General features: G+C 38.2%; 1 protein-coding gene across 1 annotated transcript in view; it reads left to right on the top strand.

Moving 5' to 3' along the window:
* The window catches only part of LOC139978506 (coiled-coil domain-containing protein 87-like), a 39301-nt gene extending 27717 nt beyond the window's left edge, over window positions 1-11584 (top strand). The window contains exons 21-23 of the mRNA XM_071988791.1: window positions 4724-4838; window positions 5686-5828; window positions 8269-11584. Coding sequence (XP_071844892.1) covers window positions 4724-4838; window positions 5686-5828; window positions 8269-8454 — 444 coding nt within the window. The 3' untranslated portion in view covers window positions 8455-11584. The remainder of the gene's footprint in view (window positions 1-4723; window positions 4839-5685; window positions 5829-8268) is intronic.
* The last annotated feature ends 5228 nt before the right edge of the window (window positions 11585-16812 follow it).

Below are 16812 nucleotides of genomic sequence, written 5' to 3'. Positions count from 1 at the left end.
CCCCCTTCAAGTTAATATCAACAGCAAGAAACATACACAGTGATTCTTCAGCTTAACTGAGAATTTATATACATAATCACAAATTTTGGCACATTCTAAATTTAGAAGTGATGTCCACCCTATCTCCCCCCCTCCTCCCCTCTGAAATCTAAAATCCTCATCTGATGGAAGGTAGACCATTCAGAAGTGATTTTTATCTCTTAGAATGCCAAATTCTGAAAGCTTCATCTGTGATTTTTCAAATTCCTTCTAGCTGAGAGTTAGCAGACCACTACTGCACAGTTTCATTGTTACATTCAAAAGTGGTAAACAAGAAACAAAGAGGCCAGTGTTGTGTGTGCTGTTTCTGTTGCGCCTTGATGTTATAGATGTGGCACGCAATCAAGTCTATGAGGGTATTATACATACATATATTATATGTAAGTCAACATGTACTCCATGTGCTGTTTAAGAAAATGCTCTCAAACAATAATCCTTAATTGTCAATTATGAGTCATATCTTATTTCTCTGATTTTGACTATATGTGTAAATATATCTATCTATATATATGTCTATATATATTTATGTATATAAATATATATATACGATATTGTAGTGAGTTGGAAAATCCAGGACAGTGAAAAAAACTTCCAGCCTCCACCGGGATTCGAACCCAGGCCTCACGCTTTATATGCGGACACCCTAACCACTAGGCTATGGATGCTGAATGTATACATCCATAGGTTAGAAACCGGTATATGCATACAGCTAGCCTGGGAGAGCTGTTCATGCTGGTATGGATGGATGCGTGGGATACTGACTCACTGAGGTCACCATATGGCTTTGAGTGTAATAATACAGTCTTCAAAATGTATTTATTAGCATCACTAACAAAGCTGTTTTACTGTCATAACTACTGTACCCACATACTATAAATGAACAAATTGATTTACAGAGGGAAGACATAAACCAGTAGTTCTCCTTTTTATTCTGTGTGTGTTTGCCTGGGTGTGCGTGCATACGGGTGTGTATATATGTGTGATTGGGTGTACTATTTGAGTAATTTTTAGTGCTTTATATGAAGCACTAGAAGCAGAAAGTGGTACAATCATTTTGGCTGCTACCATTGTTGTAGCGACTTACACATGCAGTTTGCAGCTATGCAGAAAAGTTTGTGTCCCACACTTTCTAGATTTCACTGGCGTACCTTGACATCACAGCCAGAACTTTTATCGTTTTATACGGTGCAATTTTGGTAGATTAAAGAAGCAACTCATGCTTGCTGAGTACTACCCTCAATCTTCCTACTGTATAACAGTTAAGTGTCCCTGGAATATAGCAAGATCGTGACCTATAAATGCAGTACAAGATATAGCTTGTAAGCTATATTTTTCAGTTCTTAAAGTGATTAATATCGACAGTTTCCATAATATTATCTAAACCCTAGCTCGCAGTAACTTCTATTTTCACCCACTCAAAATGAAAGTTTCAACTGGTGAAACTCTCTTCTCTTCTTTTTTGTTGTCTTTCCATTTCATAAATCTTTTTCCTTTAGTATCCATCTGAGTCGACGTTTGCCTTGATTTTTTCTTACGACCACATTTTCTGCGGTTTTGAAAATGATCGGCATAACAGTCTGTCTCTCGCCGACGACGACGTCGTCACTGCCTTGAAGAAGAGTTTTAGGGTCATGTAATATTGAAAGTTACAGAGATTAGTGCACACAGCGATTCTCGACAGAGGCATGCCTTACATGGATGTTTCCTTCTTCGTTGTTTTCCGTTTCCACCGTCTTGCCGAGGATTTTTTTTGTTTCAGAAATTGAGTTTGGCATTAAATATTTAACGTGATAGATGGATGGCCAATGCATCTCTGTCATTAATTGTTGGGTTTCTGAGAGGAAAATTTATGACTAGTGAGATTGGTTTGACTTCCTAATGAATGCTGCATAAAGCAGGCGCATATATATATATATATCTCCTTGCAATATGTTAGCAGATCTGTGCACTGGTAGTGAAATAGCATCTATAGGAGAGAGTACCATTTAATATCCGAGCTTATAATGAAATATCAAATAGTCTAGTTTATTATATGTAAGCTAAACATTGTGGTCAGGTGGCGTATTTGTTTGTAGATATGTACATGTATGTAAAGTGTGCTCATGGTATATGTACCACTAATGTTTAAGCTAGGAGATAGCTGGGGTAATTTATAAATTTGAATTGCATTCCAAAAGTGAACATAATTAAAACATTCATATAAAAAAAAAACAACAACAAGGAAGTGTAATTTACCTTAAAAAAAAAAGAAAAGCAATTCGACCCCAAAGTAAACAAGCAAGCATTATGAATTGGATATATTTGACTTGATTCGATCCAGTGATTGTAAGAATTAACAGAAACCCTCCATCTCTGCTGAGCAATCCAAATCAAATTGATGTTGATCTCTATTTAACATTTATTGTCTAGGGGTGCTCATCAGAAGCCTCAGATCCATGGGTACCATGTGACCAAGCATAACACACAATGTTTTCCAATTTAGTTAATCCAATTGATCCAAATTGTGAAAACAGAGAGGAGGTATTGGAAGAGATTCCTTGTTTTCTTTACCATTTCAGAAAGGAGAGTTATTAATTATCCACAAGTGTCATATTGTATGAACTTAGCCCAAGTGAAGAATTTGGTAATATTGACTGTTTAAGTGGTTGACAGAAGCTGACATAGTTTAATATGTACAGATATATAGAGAGGGCAGTGTTCCTGAAATGTAGTGTACAGTATTAACATCTTCCAAATACCACATAGACATATCCAAGGACCACTGTAAATATGTAGAGAGAAGTGTCCCTGTAATGTAGTGTCCAGTACTATTAACACCACAGAGACACATCCAATGACCACTGTATAAAGAGAGCAGTGTTCAGTACTAACATCTTCCAAACACCACATAGACACATTTAAGGGCCACTGTAAAGATATAGAGAGCAGTGTTCCTGTAATGTAGTGTATATTTGTCAAAGTTTAGCCTCTCAGATATTTAAACCTTCTCCCCTACTCTTTACAAGTGTTGTTTACCCTTACTCCAGTAACATACCTTTATAGGAAGGGATAAAACATAGGTTACAGCACCCTATCATGCAGCTCCTGGCTTTGTTTCAGTGGGAATTACCAACCCTTTTATAAATATGGTAAAGTTATTCCAAAGATACTTAATAATTTGATGCACATTATGACATTATGGTTTGTGATGTAACTCAGATAATAATACTAATGTATTGGGCAGAGTAAAAACTGAAGCAGCGCATCTATTCTGCTTCAACACTCTTTATTTCTGAACTCTAAAAAAAATTAGGCCTTTGTGCTATTCTTCATTCCTTTAAAGTAATTAGCGGTGGGACTAGAGGACATAATTACTTCACACTGTGTGATGTTTTTTTTAGTAAAGACATCTTTTCAGGTTGGGTCGTAGGTCTTTTGTTTCTAATTAGTGTAATTTCATAAGTTGCATCCCAGATAGCATTTCTGCTTGGCTAAGTAAAATTGCATATTTTAAGTTTGTTGTAAGTTCAGGTTCTCAATCATGCCTATGAATGAATTCATCATCATCATCCTCCACAGAGTATGTGATGTACGAGAAATGGCGTCATCGAAGAAGGAAAAAACGAGTCAGGATGTTATTAAGAGCGGTTTATGATGACATAAATCAAAACAAAATGACCATTAAACAGTTCACCCTGCTAGAGTATTCACGAGAATCCCTGTAGAGGTTATTGCCGTAAGAAAAATTGGAAAAACATGAAAAGGTTGTTATTCAGCTTGCATTGACTTTGACGGGAAGGGTATGCATGTAGCGAAAGAGAATTGTATGCAATTACTCTGACTTTGTATATATGAATCGTAACTTTAACACACCACTAGATCATTGTCTTGGAGGATGTGCACAAACTGTGATTTACTTTGTAATTAATGTATTGTATCTAGACAAATACTTCCTTTTCTGTAATTTTTCTCTGCTTTTTTCTTTGTTTTTTTTTAATTGACTCAATTGAAGAAGACACAATGTCACATCAGTATAGCATATGGAAAATGTACAGATGCCTGTACAGACTTTCTTTAGTTGCTGTGAAGTCTAAAGCCCCAGGATATGGGAAGCACATTGAACATTCCACAAATGGATTCTAACAGTTTCTAACATGACTGAAGCTTTCAAAATTGTATAAATTTTTGTTTGGGTCCATTGGCTTTCTGTTGGTCTAGTCATGTAGACTATACATGTACGTTAGGGACCAGTATTTAGGTCATACAGTAGTTTCACCAGTATTAAACAGTTCATTTCTTTTCCTTTCTTTGATGTTGAGGTGGGGGGGAAGTTAAGTGAGCATGAGGTGGGGAGATGGGTGTTGGGGAGACGATTGTTGGATCCTTAGAACCACATGGTTGTACCATCTGACATTCCAACCTTCCACATGGATGTGTGTTAATCCATGATCATTTATTAATGGTATTTTAAATTAGCTTATGTTAACCTTAGTGAATGATTTTGTAATGTTTGGATACGTGTTCTGCTATGTTAATGCACAGTAATTAATGTTTTGTATTGGTCACAGGGCAAAAATTTGTATTGTCATCCATAATTGCAGTGAATGAAAATCTCATCTGCAATGTTTCTTAATTTGTCAGAGACATTTCTCACATTTTTTTTTATTTTTGTCTCAAACTGGATGTGTTTAATTTTGTCTTACAGTCTATAGAAGCCTGGGAAGTGGCAGTTGACTTGATTCTGCAACGAGAGGCTATTTTGTCAAAATTGGAAATTTTTGAAAGGTTTGCATCAGATCCTGACAGATTCTTTCAAAAAGGTTAGTTAAGAGGGGCAAAAACTTGGAAGGCAGATTATAAATTTGAACTGATGGAATGTATCAATGTCTGCTTTATCAAAGATGTACACTTCTTGATGAAGAAAAAATTCCCACAGAAAAACCCCCCAGTAATTTTAAAACATTGATCTAAACAAGTGACCTCTTTCTGTTGTTAGGGACATTTGTTTTTGATGATACCGTTGGTTTTCAGTTACACAAATCTATAAATTGCCTTCATCGTATATATACTGAAACAGTAGGAGAAAGTGACCCAGCTTTTCTGTCCTGTTCCTAATCGCGGCGGAAGTAAACATTAAGTACTCCCACGTACCAGCCTGTGACGATTGCATCCGAATCCTGAAAACGATATCCATCACAAGCCATTGTTTCGTAGGCCTTTCGAAAGGTCTCCTCAACCTTACCCGACAACTCCAACCTATTATATCATATTTCACTTGTTTCCTTCAGTGGTACGTATTCAAATATGGGAATGTCTGTCATCGAGCGATAAATTGGAAGTTAATGGCAATTTTGACAAATTCTCTTCATTTTGAAATTTTATACAATCAAGCCAAAAATATATACTTCACCAGAAATTGCTATTTTACAATGTTGATTGGGAAATATAGCATACTGTATAAAGGTAAATTACCATACAAAAGGATTTTTCCTTCCTTAAAATTGGTATTAAGTATATCTGAGAACGGGACAATTTTAGCTGATAAATGTTCAATATTCCCTCCCCCCTCCCTTGAACAATATGAACTTCATCTCGCCTCCCTGGTTCATCTCTGTCAGTCCTATGTCATCACGAGTGTGTTCACTGTGGTGCATTTACTCCACACAGGTCAAAGAGGTTTGTCAGTTGCCAGACTGGAGGAGGCCAAAAAGAGAAGCTCCCTCTATACCGGTTTACACAACCTAGAAGGGAAAACTCGCAGAAAAATTCAAACTCTTCAGAAAAGGTATCAGGACATGGTCACTTACCAGGTGAATATAAATCTGATAGGTATTCCTTTTTAATGTAATGTGCTTTGTAATTTCCAGTAATTCTTAGGTTTGGGTTACTTGTATATATATGCCAGTGCTATGGTCAAGTACATTGTAGCCATAGGCTGTGATTTTAGCAGCAATGAGACCCAACCTTTTCGGAGGTTGTGGGTTCCAGCCTTGGTCCGGCTATAATAAGATGGGGTTTTTTTTCCATCAAGGAGAAATCAATGGATATCCTATCTGAAAATGGTCTTGCAAAATTTGGTTAAAAAATGCCAAAATGAGCTCAATTATTAAATTTGATAACCACCCTGACGTGAAGTTTAAGTGATGTGTCATTCCCCAAGTGTATGTGCATGTGTGGTTGCTTAGCCTTGTAAAATACAGGTCTCCATTCCAAGTCGGTTTTGTTCCAGACTGAAAATAAAATGTGAGTAATGCATGACGCTAAGTGGCATTTGTATGTCTGCATGTTTGTCTGTGTCAAAGCGTCTGTTTACCTTGTGAAAGTAGGTTAATAAGATTTTGTTACCATAAAAAAAAAATTAACAATATCTAGACACTCTTTTTTACTCCATTTGATTAAAATGCAACAAAAGCACCTTTCATCTTCTTTTTTGCCGTTAAACATGAATGAACAGTTTGCTTTCACAGTTTATTTTAATCAATCTGTGACAGTTAACTTGGCTATGTCTATTCTGGACTGTTGCGGTAGCACCTAACTCTCAATGACAAGTAAAAGTTCTTCGTGAATGGTTTCAGGGCTCATTGCATTTTTTGCCTTATTCCCCCCCCCCCCCCCGCCCTCTATTGAAACGTTTCCATTTGCAGAGCTGGCAGTCGCAATGTCATTTCGATGCCTGGCATATACTCTTTTTGCAAGTATTTTAAGCATTTTAATTTTGAGAATGCTACGAAACAAACCTGAAAGTCTAACACTGGTTAACAGGTAAAAGGAATATGAGGGGAAAAGTATGTTTGCTTCATTTCATCAGAGAAAATTGTCAAGACTAATATTACAGTGAAGGCTAAAACGTTTATTCTGATTGTCATACAGTATTTTGAAATCATGAAAAAAGTGAATTTTCAATAGATGCAAATTGTTAACATAGTAAGATACATGCCATTGGTTCTTCCTTGGACAACTTTAAATTGAAAGATTTATTAAAAGATATGCAAACAGTTGGTTGCAAGATGATAAATGATTTTACTGTGGAAACAATGTCCTTGCCTGAGGACAACCGCAAGGACAGTTGTGGCTGTTCATGAAAGAATGTAGTCTTATTGGACCTCAGGACATACTATAAAACCTGGTCTGACTGTTTGAAGTATTCAGTTTTGGTTGTCAGTGTCACCCTCGTTACAACCATAAAGAAAATTATTTTTGCCTTGAAGGTAGTTTCAGGGGAGCTATGATACCTCAGAGGTTTACAAAAAACTTTACAGATCAGGCCAATCCTGTTCCAACTATTCAAAATGACAGATCAACGAAAGTCAAATAAATTGTTCACGTCAGTGAATAGTTACTGAAAAATCGAATGATTAAAAGAGCAAATTTTAATCAAACAAATCACAACCGCCACCACTAATTAGACCAAATAAGTATCTACAGATTTTGAGATTTGAATCCTATTTTTTGTTGTTGCTGGCAATGAAGGTATCACTCACCAAATGACTGATTAGGTGTATGTACCTTCCTCAGTCCCCTGAAATGTACTCTGCTGCCCTCAGTTGTGAGTCACTCTTCTTGAAGCAAGGGTTGCTTCAGTTCAAGGCATACTGTATGTGGTGTATTATTATTATTATTATTATATGTGTACAGTTTAAATCCCCAATTAAATTTTACTGTAAAGGGTGTGTGTGTGTGTGGGTGTCATATTAAGGAAGTCTTCCAAACTCTGTGCAAAGCTTTTCCGGCACGATGTACTGTATGCTGAATAGTATTGGCAGAACGTTTGCACTTTTATGAAACCTTAAACTTCCTGTTGGATGTCCACGTAGGTTTGGAGACAGAAAATGAAATTATGCTCATGGACAAATTACACCAGAATTTGAACTTTTTTTAACCCCCACTCCTTCCTTAGTTAAAGAGCAGATGGACCATGTGAATTGTTGTGCATTCTACAGATGCTTTGGTTAGGAGCTGTGTTGGAGTCATTGGGAAGAACATAGTAATATTGTATTACAGTGGATTACCTGATAAATTAAACAGGTCTTCTTCAAACTCATCTGTCAGTACAACAGATAAATAGTTTTGCTTTCCTTTGTTAATTTCTTTATACTTACCACCATATTATCACAAACAACCATTTCCCTATGTATCTTTTACATCTTGAAATCACACCGTAGGGATGTAAAACGCTGTGCCAATACTCTCTCCCTTAACCGTCTTAAAAACACCAAAGCATTTCTTTTTTGTGTTGTTTTCTGCGAGCAGGGTCGTCCATATCTGGATAAAATGAGAGTAGACTGTACAGAGATGCTGTACTGGTTACAGCAGGAGAGGAGACAGCAGGCCCTAGAGCATGCCTCCTCGACCTCCTCCAGAGAGATTCCTGAAGTCAAAGGTCTTCCCGTAGCAGAACTTCCAGAATTTACGTCAATCTCTACATCCGTCCGTTGAACTCTGCCGTTAGTGAGCGACGTCTAGTTTCAAGTGCAATTTCCTCAAAGAACGTGTGAATATATGTTAAGTTGTATACCCTTATGCAGATTTGCAAAAGTCAAATATTTGTGTATGGGAGAAAAAATATATATTGAAAATTTTTGTAGTAGATTTTTATAAAAGAGACCTTCGTGCAGTGTTTTTATCCACTTTTTGTCTTATACTGCCCTTTCAACTTTGTCTGCATTGTTACTAGACAGCCTTGTAGTGGAATAAATTTACATAAATTAGTTATGAATTGTGAAAACTCCTACCCTACACATGTATGAAGTTAAAAGTGTATTTTGAAATGAAGCCGCTAATTGCAATGCTGTTTAAGACAGTAATGAGCTGTGTTGATTGTTCATTTGAGGTATACAACTAGATATCACTGTACAGAAATATCCTTTAATACCCCATTGTATCTGATCTTGTGTAATCTCAGTGGTAAATCTTATCACATTAATGCGAACTCAATCTGAATCTGTCTGGGGGGTATATGTGTTTCAATTTGAAATTTATCTCCGAAATAAACGTTTGACCCGGAAAAGGGTTCGAAAACAGGAAGGTGTGCTATTGTCATTTAGTTCCCCAAGAAAAGGTTTTCGTTTATATTGGGTTCCACAGATTGAAAGAGGCTTTCCATATCAACTTTATATTGGGGACACCTGGGTGTGTAATACTGCGAACAGAAGCTTCCCAAGATCTGATCACCTCCTCGGGGAAATTACGCATCAGGTTTTAAAATAAATTGGGGTTCTGGATGAGAAAGAAGCTTCGTAATGCTTGCATAAGAAAAGACGCATTTGTTTTGTGGGCCACTTGATTGGTTTTGGCTGATATGTGATGATATCTTGGGGAGTCTGAAGGTAGGAAGTGAGTCCAACTCACTCTGCCTGCCTCCTGCACCTCCAAGGAGGATGTGAGATGTTGAAAGGATTTATCACCATTTTGAGGCATTCCCGACAGAGTGTTTGTCATGTGCAGGTAATCAACTTTGGCATTGTGTTCCTGTGAGCTCGTTTAACCTCTTGAACTAAATCAGAAAAAAAAAAACGTCTTTCTCTCTGGTCTTGAAGGAGTCTGTGTCTATTAAAAGTAATGCCTTCTTCTCTCAATGGCTGCTTTAATGGTAGTGAAGGACATAATAGGGTGGGGGTTAAGTTATGGGAAGGGTTTGAAGGAGGTTGTATAGGTGAGGTAGAAAGGTAAAAAATAATTATTACTTCATGATATCAAATTGTTATATATATTTGTCTATATTTAATCGTTGTATTGGTCAGGGATGCTATTATTAATGAAAGGAGAAGAATGTGGAGTAGAGGGGATGGTGAATACGTTTGGTACTGGCTGCCTCCTCCTCCTATGTTTAATTCTGAAGCACTCCCTACATCAGGTCTACCAGTTATCGATTTGTAATACTAACCATTGAGGAATTCTACTGTGGCTGGGTTTGTGATATATCTATCATCAATGGACCTTTGTGTAAACCAGTGAATTGCTTAACTATGCCCTCTTCAAATGTTTGGGTGTTCATTAGAAAGCCCGGAGGCTTATGGTCGGTCTTGTTTATTTAATTTGTACACTTTACAGAGTGCAGACAAAGATTCGTTCTATGCCCATGTGAGTGACTTGACTTTTGCCATGGCGTTTCAGTGCTTCCGTAGGTTATTCTTGCATGAAACACTTCTTGCTGAGAACGATCAATATTTATGAATATTTTTTTTCGTCGGCTACGTGTCCAAATCCTTGCAGACAGACTGCTATGAAGACTTTATCAACGAGAAACTAATTGTATGCCTTTCGGGATGGACAGAATTAGCCAAGGAAACTTGACCCTTCTGTCACGAAACAGGTTATTAGTATTGTCACAGTGTTCCTGTTGGACTTGGTACACTAGGGGGTTCACTTGACCATACTAGCAGATTCTCTGTTTACTATGTGGAATAAAGGCTCTGTCTTTTGAAGCCTGCTGACATTGCAGATACTAAACAGGCTATTGATGTTGACACACTGTTCCTGCTAGCCTCATGCTCAACACCCCCACCTGACTGTTCTAGCATAGTTATTTTTATTTCTTTATAATCTTGAGGACTGAGGAGTACATTGCCCCTGAAACCTACAACTTTTCTTTATTTGACAAAAAAATGCATACATATGAAAAGTGATCAGTATTGCAAATATGTGGTTGTCACTTCTTCTTCTCATGACCTACATTTCCTTTGTGAGAATCCATCAAAGTTAGAATATTGTCAGTAAAGATTTCCAGGTGACAAAACTGTGATTGTTGAAAACAAACAGTGAGCTACATATATAGATGAAAAAAGAAAGAAAACGTAAGAATCTTTAAGTATTGGCAAATCTGTGTTTGTGATGCGTTGGCTCTCTGATGAGAACAGCAGACTACTTGTTGTTACAAAGTATTGGTGCTCTTTATTACAGTGGTGGTGGTCTGATAAAATACAACTTTGTATCAGAGCATTCACTGATGTGCCTCTTATCTTCTGTAGCTATTGCATAAAAGAGTTATGGATTATTTGGGTAACTATATTCACATGTATCCTCTTTGTTTATGAATGCAAAAGGGCATGGCAAGAATGAAGTTAATGGAGTGTTTTGGTGTAGTAGGTGGGGTTTTGTTTTTTGGTCTTGTCGTTAATTTGAAGGTGTTATATTAGTTACGAAGACTTTTGTAAGCTATGTAGCAAAGACCTGTACAAGACTGAATGCTATCACTATTTGACCTTGAACTTACAGCAATGTATTCTGAGTAATGTTATTGATATTTTTAGTATTATTTATCTTTTTTTAGAGAGAGAGAGATCAAAACCCTTATGCTTTTTCTGTAGATATGTAATTGAGTTTATGGTTCTTCCTTTAGTTTGTGTTCAATTCTTTTTTTACCATGGAAAAATGATTAGGTTCTTCAAAAATGTTAACTGCTTTTGAATTTGCAGCAAGTACATCTTGAATGTGTCTGGAATGATAATATCATTAGGTGATGTTTTCCTGGTAAACTCATCTATTTAAAAAGAAGAAAGAAATGTTATTCATATCCGTTTGTATCAGTAAGATGAAGTCCGTCCAAGAATCTGAATAATCACATCTTGAACAATCTTGTTTTCCTCTTTTTTATATGATAGAGAGGGAGGGGATGGGACAGGGGGGGAGGGTCTTCCAAGGATGTGAACAATGATTTTTCAGTATGTGTGTCTTATTTCACTTGTATGTTACTGTTTGTTTTCAACTACATTCCTGAGGTGGGGTGTAGGTGGTTGGTTGGTTGGTTGGGAGGAGGAGAAGTGGAGGATAAGACGAGAGTATAATTCCTGTAATGTATGCCTCGTTTAGTGTTGATCTGTTTTATTGTTGTCCCAATGCAAAACTTCCACCACTTATACCTGAACTAGATTTGTTGTTTATGATTTACTAGTGTAGGGACTAGGAAAGGGGCCTAGGGTAATGGCGAAGTCAGTGGGAGATAAAGTTTGATGTTCTGCCAACTTCTGCATCTCTAACCCCGATTCTGTCTGATTATTTGTTCAAAAATGTGTACAATTTTATTGTCCTGTCATCATTAGGTATCAAATTGTATATTGTACTAGTGATGCAGCATCAGCCTACACCAAGGCTGCGCTGCATTGATTTCGCTGCATTGAGCCTTTGCTTACCTCATTATATGAGAAAGTGGTCAGATAACAGGCATACACTCTCGTCCGTCGGATGGGGGCGTTAAATGGCGGTCCCGGGAGCAGGAATGGGCGCGAACTCACACCCCTGCCTTGTTATCCTCTGAACACTATCGAAAAGAGAAGGCTGGAAACAAGCCGGTGTTCATCCACGATCTAACACCGATAGGGTCTCAAATAAGCTACTAGTGACGTAGTATCAGCCTACACCAACCATTCTTCAATCAGTAATAAGGTATCAACTTGTATATGGTACTAGTGACGTTGCACGTATCAGCCTGCACCAACCATTCGTCAACCAGTTTGGTAAGTAGTTCTGCCCATGCAAGATAACTGTTGTCAAAATCTAGATTTGCTCTACGTAATTTATTATCTCTTTGGCCGCTTAGTTGGAATTCCAAATTATCTATCTTCTGTAGGCCTATTTTTCATCATTGAAATACAGTAGATCACGTAAAATATTCAACAGAGATTGGAGACGTTTTCCCCTCTACCATTAGTCCATAAAGGATTCCTCCAATAACTTTGCATTTCTCCGTCCACACAGGTTAAATAACATGACCACAGACTATAAGTATGCGTCGAGTGTTATTAATTGCTCTCGGAAATTCGTCACATTCACATGTAATGTTGATCTCTCTCAACAGTAATTCGATTTTCCTCTATCGGTCTTAACTAAAATCCCACACGTCACGTGTGATCGCCATCACCTCGGATTAGCCAACCACGGGGGCTCTTCTACAGGGACTTTAGAAGCGCTGTAACAACCCCGGCTATGGAACGTTTGCTAAGGTTTTTTTTTATGAAATCATATTTATCTTTGGGAGGAAGTTATCTTTTAGATCATCATTACGTTAAATGTGGATATTGGTGTTATGACAAGGGGGTGGGCGGGGGGGGGGGAGGGGTGTATGTCGTAATGGGGAGTAAGAAGGCGCTAACCCGTACGGATAGGTACGGGTGGAGATAAAGCGCTATTCCGTTGCGATATGTATGGGTTGCTTTAAGTAGATGAGTAATGGTTATTTTTAGACCAGGCTTTCGATCTCCGTGGCTTAAGATTGTCGAAATATCAAGTTTCACAGAATATCCTATTAAAATTCAATAGTTTCCTAACAGCTATTCCAAGGGACATATGACCTCCCACGCAATCGCGGTCACACCATGTTTGTACCCTAATACTTACGCTGTATTCATTTATCTAGGTGATAAGAAGTGGCGAATGTGGGATGGGAGTGTGGAGAGGGGGGGGGGGTGGATTTCGACTAAAGACAGGATGTTGCGTTTTGATTCGGTTGCGTCGCCAAAGGGTAAAGTAGCCTGGATTGAAGGGGGTGGGGTGGGAGGCCGGGAAGCGAAATGTTTTGAGCAAACTTTTGAGAAACTGGACCACAGAGAAGTACTCATCAAAGCTTCACCAGTTTTAACTTTTTAAGCATATTTGAATTTGTACAATCTCCCGTTGATTATTATGTCTGAAGATGTTCTGAAGGAGGGTAAAATCTCCGCAGAGAGATTTTATTGCTATCGTGTAGTCTCCTCCGTTTGTATAGACCCGGATCCCCTCACCCCCCCCCCCCAAAAAAAGCTTATCTATTGCTTAAATACTGCACCTATTTCTTCTAGTATAAACAATTTCTTCAAGTATTTTATCGATGCTGCTAAGAAATCTATATGATTCAACAGCTGAATATATGAGTAACATCTGACTTTGATTTGAGGGGGAAATCACTTTAATTATTTCCTGCAAAATTAATCCTTTATGCATTCGAACTGTAACACCAATTCCACTAATTGAATGTTTTTGAACATTTTTTAATTTGCCTCAATGGGCACTTTTTAATCACAAATGATCGAATTTCTCAGCAAAAGGCAACTTTTAAGTTACAATAATGGACGAAAAAGGGGCACGTCTAAATTTACGAATAGGGGTACCTTGAGGTTTTTCACAAAACTGATGAGACGTACCCCTGGCCACCCTGTCCCCTGCCCCATCGCCACTATATCGCACTGTTAATCATTTTGCCAAGTCCCAGATTGCTTCAAAATGCAAGATATTACCATCATAACTATTGCAACATACACAGCCAAATTTTCGTTTATTTTCTCTATTCGCATTTACTATGCGCTGTGAGATTCTATACTAGTGTTGGAGTTACCCCGGAGTTTTTTTTTTACACTAGTGCAGAATATCCGCCCGCCCCCCCCCCCCCCGATGTAAAATGCACATGGGCAGGTTCTTACTGTCACGTGCACCAGCGTGGAATCCTTTTGTCTTTCATGATGAGAGTTGCATTTTCTCTTTCCCGACAGTCCCCCATTCCCCTGACCCATTCTCGTCCTCGTGTCATCATGCTATATGCCCACTTCGCCTCCTGTCATTTATTTTTTAAATCTCCAGAATCACATCTCGTTCACATCAAAAGACACCATATCTAACTGTTGCATATATTTCGTTTCATAAATACGGTTTTGGCTTATGAAATTATGCATAAGATCTCTCATTTATACAAGAGCTAATAGTCAGAAGCAGAGTCCGTGTCTCCATAAAGTCTTACCACACGTGTAGAAGGAAAGTAAACTATCGACGATATTATCATGATTTTAATCATAAACTTCATAGGTCTCCCAGCGGTATAGCTCACAGTTCTACTTGGCTAAGAATTGTAAAATAATATATATATATATATATATATATATATATATATATATATATATATATATATATATATTGCTGACATCCATATGACCGAATATCAAAAAAAAAAAGGAAAACAAGAAACAGAATAAAGGAGAGTTTCATAAGCCATTAACAGCATGATGAAAATCCTGCAGTAAACTGTGTAAAACTCTGTCATGCAACTTAAAGACTGTCCTCCTTTGCGTGTAAAATTTGGAATGGCATGAACTTCAGACCAGCCCTAGTAAATTGCAGACGTGACGATATGTTCTTTGTATTTTCTAGTTTACATAAACTACAAAATGAGTTTATCGATGCGCAAACACCAAGGAAGACTTCCTTGCCAGCCATGTTTATCGGTTGCAGTGTACCCTACCGAGAAGATGTCCCACCTCATGGTAGGATGTGCACCCTACCGATCCTCAAAATCCACCCAGGACAAAGACAAAGAGTGAAGGACTGTAGAATCGGGTGATGGCATTCCTGTATACACCTTCATTAAGTATAGCAATTCGAATATAATCTCTGCGAACTTCGAGCTATTAAATGAATTAAGGTCGTTGACCATAGAATTAACACATCACATGTACATTCTATAGCATATAGTACTTGCTTTAGTAAGAGTAGTCAAGAGTACGGTGCAACATGTTCATGAGGTGGGACGTTCGCCATCTTGCAACCACAAAAATGGAAGCTCGTCAAGTTACCGCAGTGTCCAAACTGCAGTAACAACTGGAGATAAGGGCGGATGGAGTGGGGAAGCGAGGGGGGTGGTGTTAGGGGTGAAGGATACGTGGTGAACACTCATTTACTTTGTTTTGGGCTGGTGTAGGTCAGCAAAGTCAGTTTCCTCCCTGCGATGGTGTCGTTTCAGCTGTATATGGTTAGTTAATATGCATAACTCGGTCGGTTTGTTGTCTTTTTCAATTTGTTTTTATGGTTTTGCTCAAACTTGTTCATCCAGAGAACGAATGGTTTATATAGCCTACATTAAACATCTGAAGGATTCTAGGGAAGAATGGCCAAGAATGGTTTGTTTTTAATCATCACCCCCCCCCCCACCCCTTCTGCCCCTCCTACACACGCACATCCATTATCTTTAATCAGTTGATCGGTCTTTGTTTCGTTTAAGTTCTGTGATATTATGTGTTCATAACATCGCTAGATGACTGTGTGGCGGGGAGCAGGTGTTCTCTAACGTTGCGTTTAGGCCTATACTCATAGACCTTACTTTATAGTCTTAGTATGCCTTAGATGTTATAATGCACAAGTTTTCGTCGAAAACTCTTCTTTTTTGTATCTGTCGGAGGACATAACACCCGGCTTCAACGACCCCTGGGGCAACCTCTCTCATTTTTTTTTTTAATATCCTGGTTCAGCCCCCGAACAACTAGGACGGCAGGAATTATCGTCATTTACTGCTTAGTCTAATCGCCGGCAAACTAACCAGTTGTGCATTTTGTTAGTAGAAGATATATGTTATCATTTCGTGTAGCTTTGATACGACAGATTGCATTCATTCGAGGCGAAGATCTAGTGTCGGATGTTGTTCATTGACTCCAAACCTTACTACGTCAGTTTTAGTCAAGGGCGGCGGAACCGGGGCGGGGGCACAGGGGGCACGTGCCCCCCACTTTTCCTCAGGTTAAAAATGTGCCCTTTTTCTACATAAAAATTGAGGTGTCTCAAGTTAGCAAGAGGCCAGGGAACCAGAATGAACACTCGGGAAGGGCCGTTTCCCGCCATCTGAGGGCATTGTAAAACCAAAAATTTTCTTGTACGCTCCGCGCCAACTGATGGTGGCGCTCCGCTCAGATAGTCGTGCATACAACTTTGCAAATCTTTGCTACGCCCCTGACTTTTAATGAATTTCTGTGGGTCAAACTCAAAGCTATTTCGAATGGAAAAAATTGTTAAGATATTAACAAGAAATAAACTCTAATTCGGAAGTTCCTACATTAGCAATTA

This window comes from Apostichopus japonicus, chromosome 13 (genome assembly GCF_037975245.1).
Source record: "Apostichopus japonicus isolate 1M-3 chromosome 13, ASM3797524v1, whole genome shotgun sequence".
In the NCBI taxonomy this organism is placed as follows: Eukaryota; Metazoa; Echinodermata; class Holothuroidea; order Aspidochirotida; family Stichopodidae; genus Apostichopus; species Apostichopus japonicus.
Note: the sequence above shows the minus strand (reverse complement) of the source record. Positions and strands in the feature narration are given on the sequence as shown.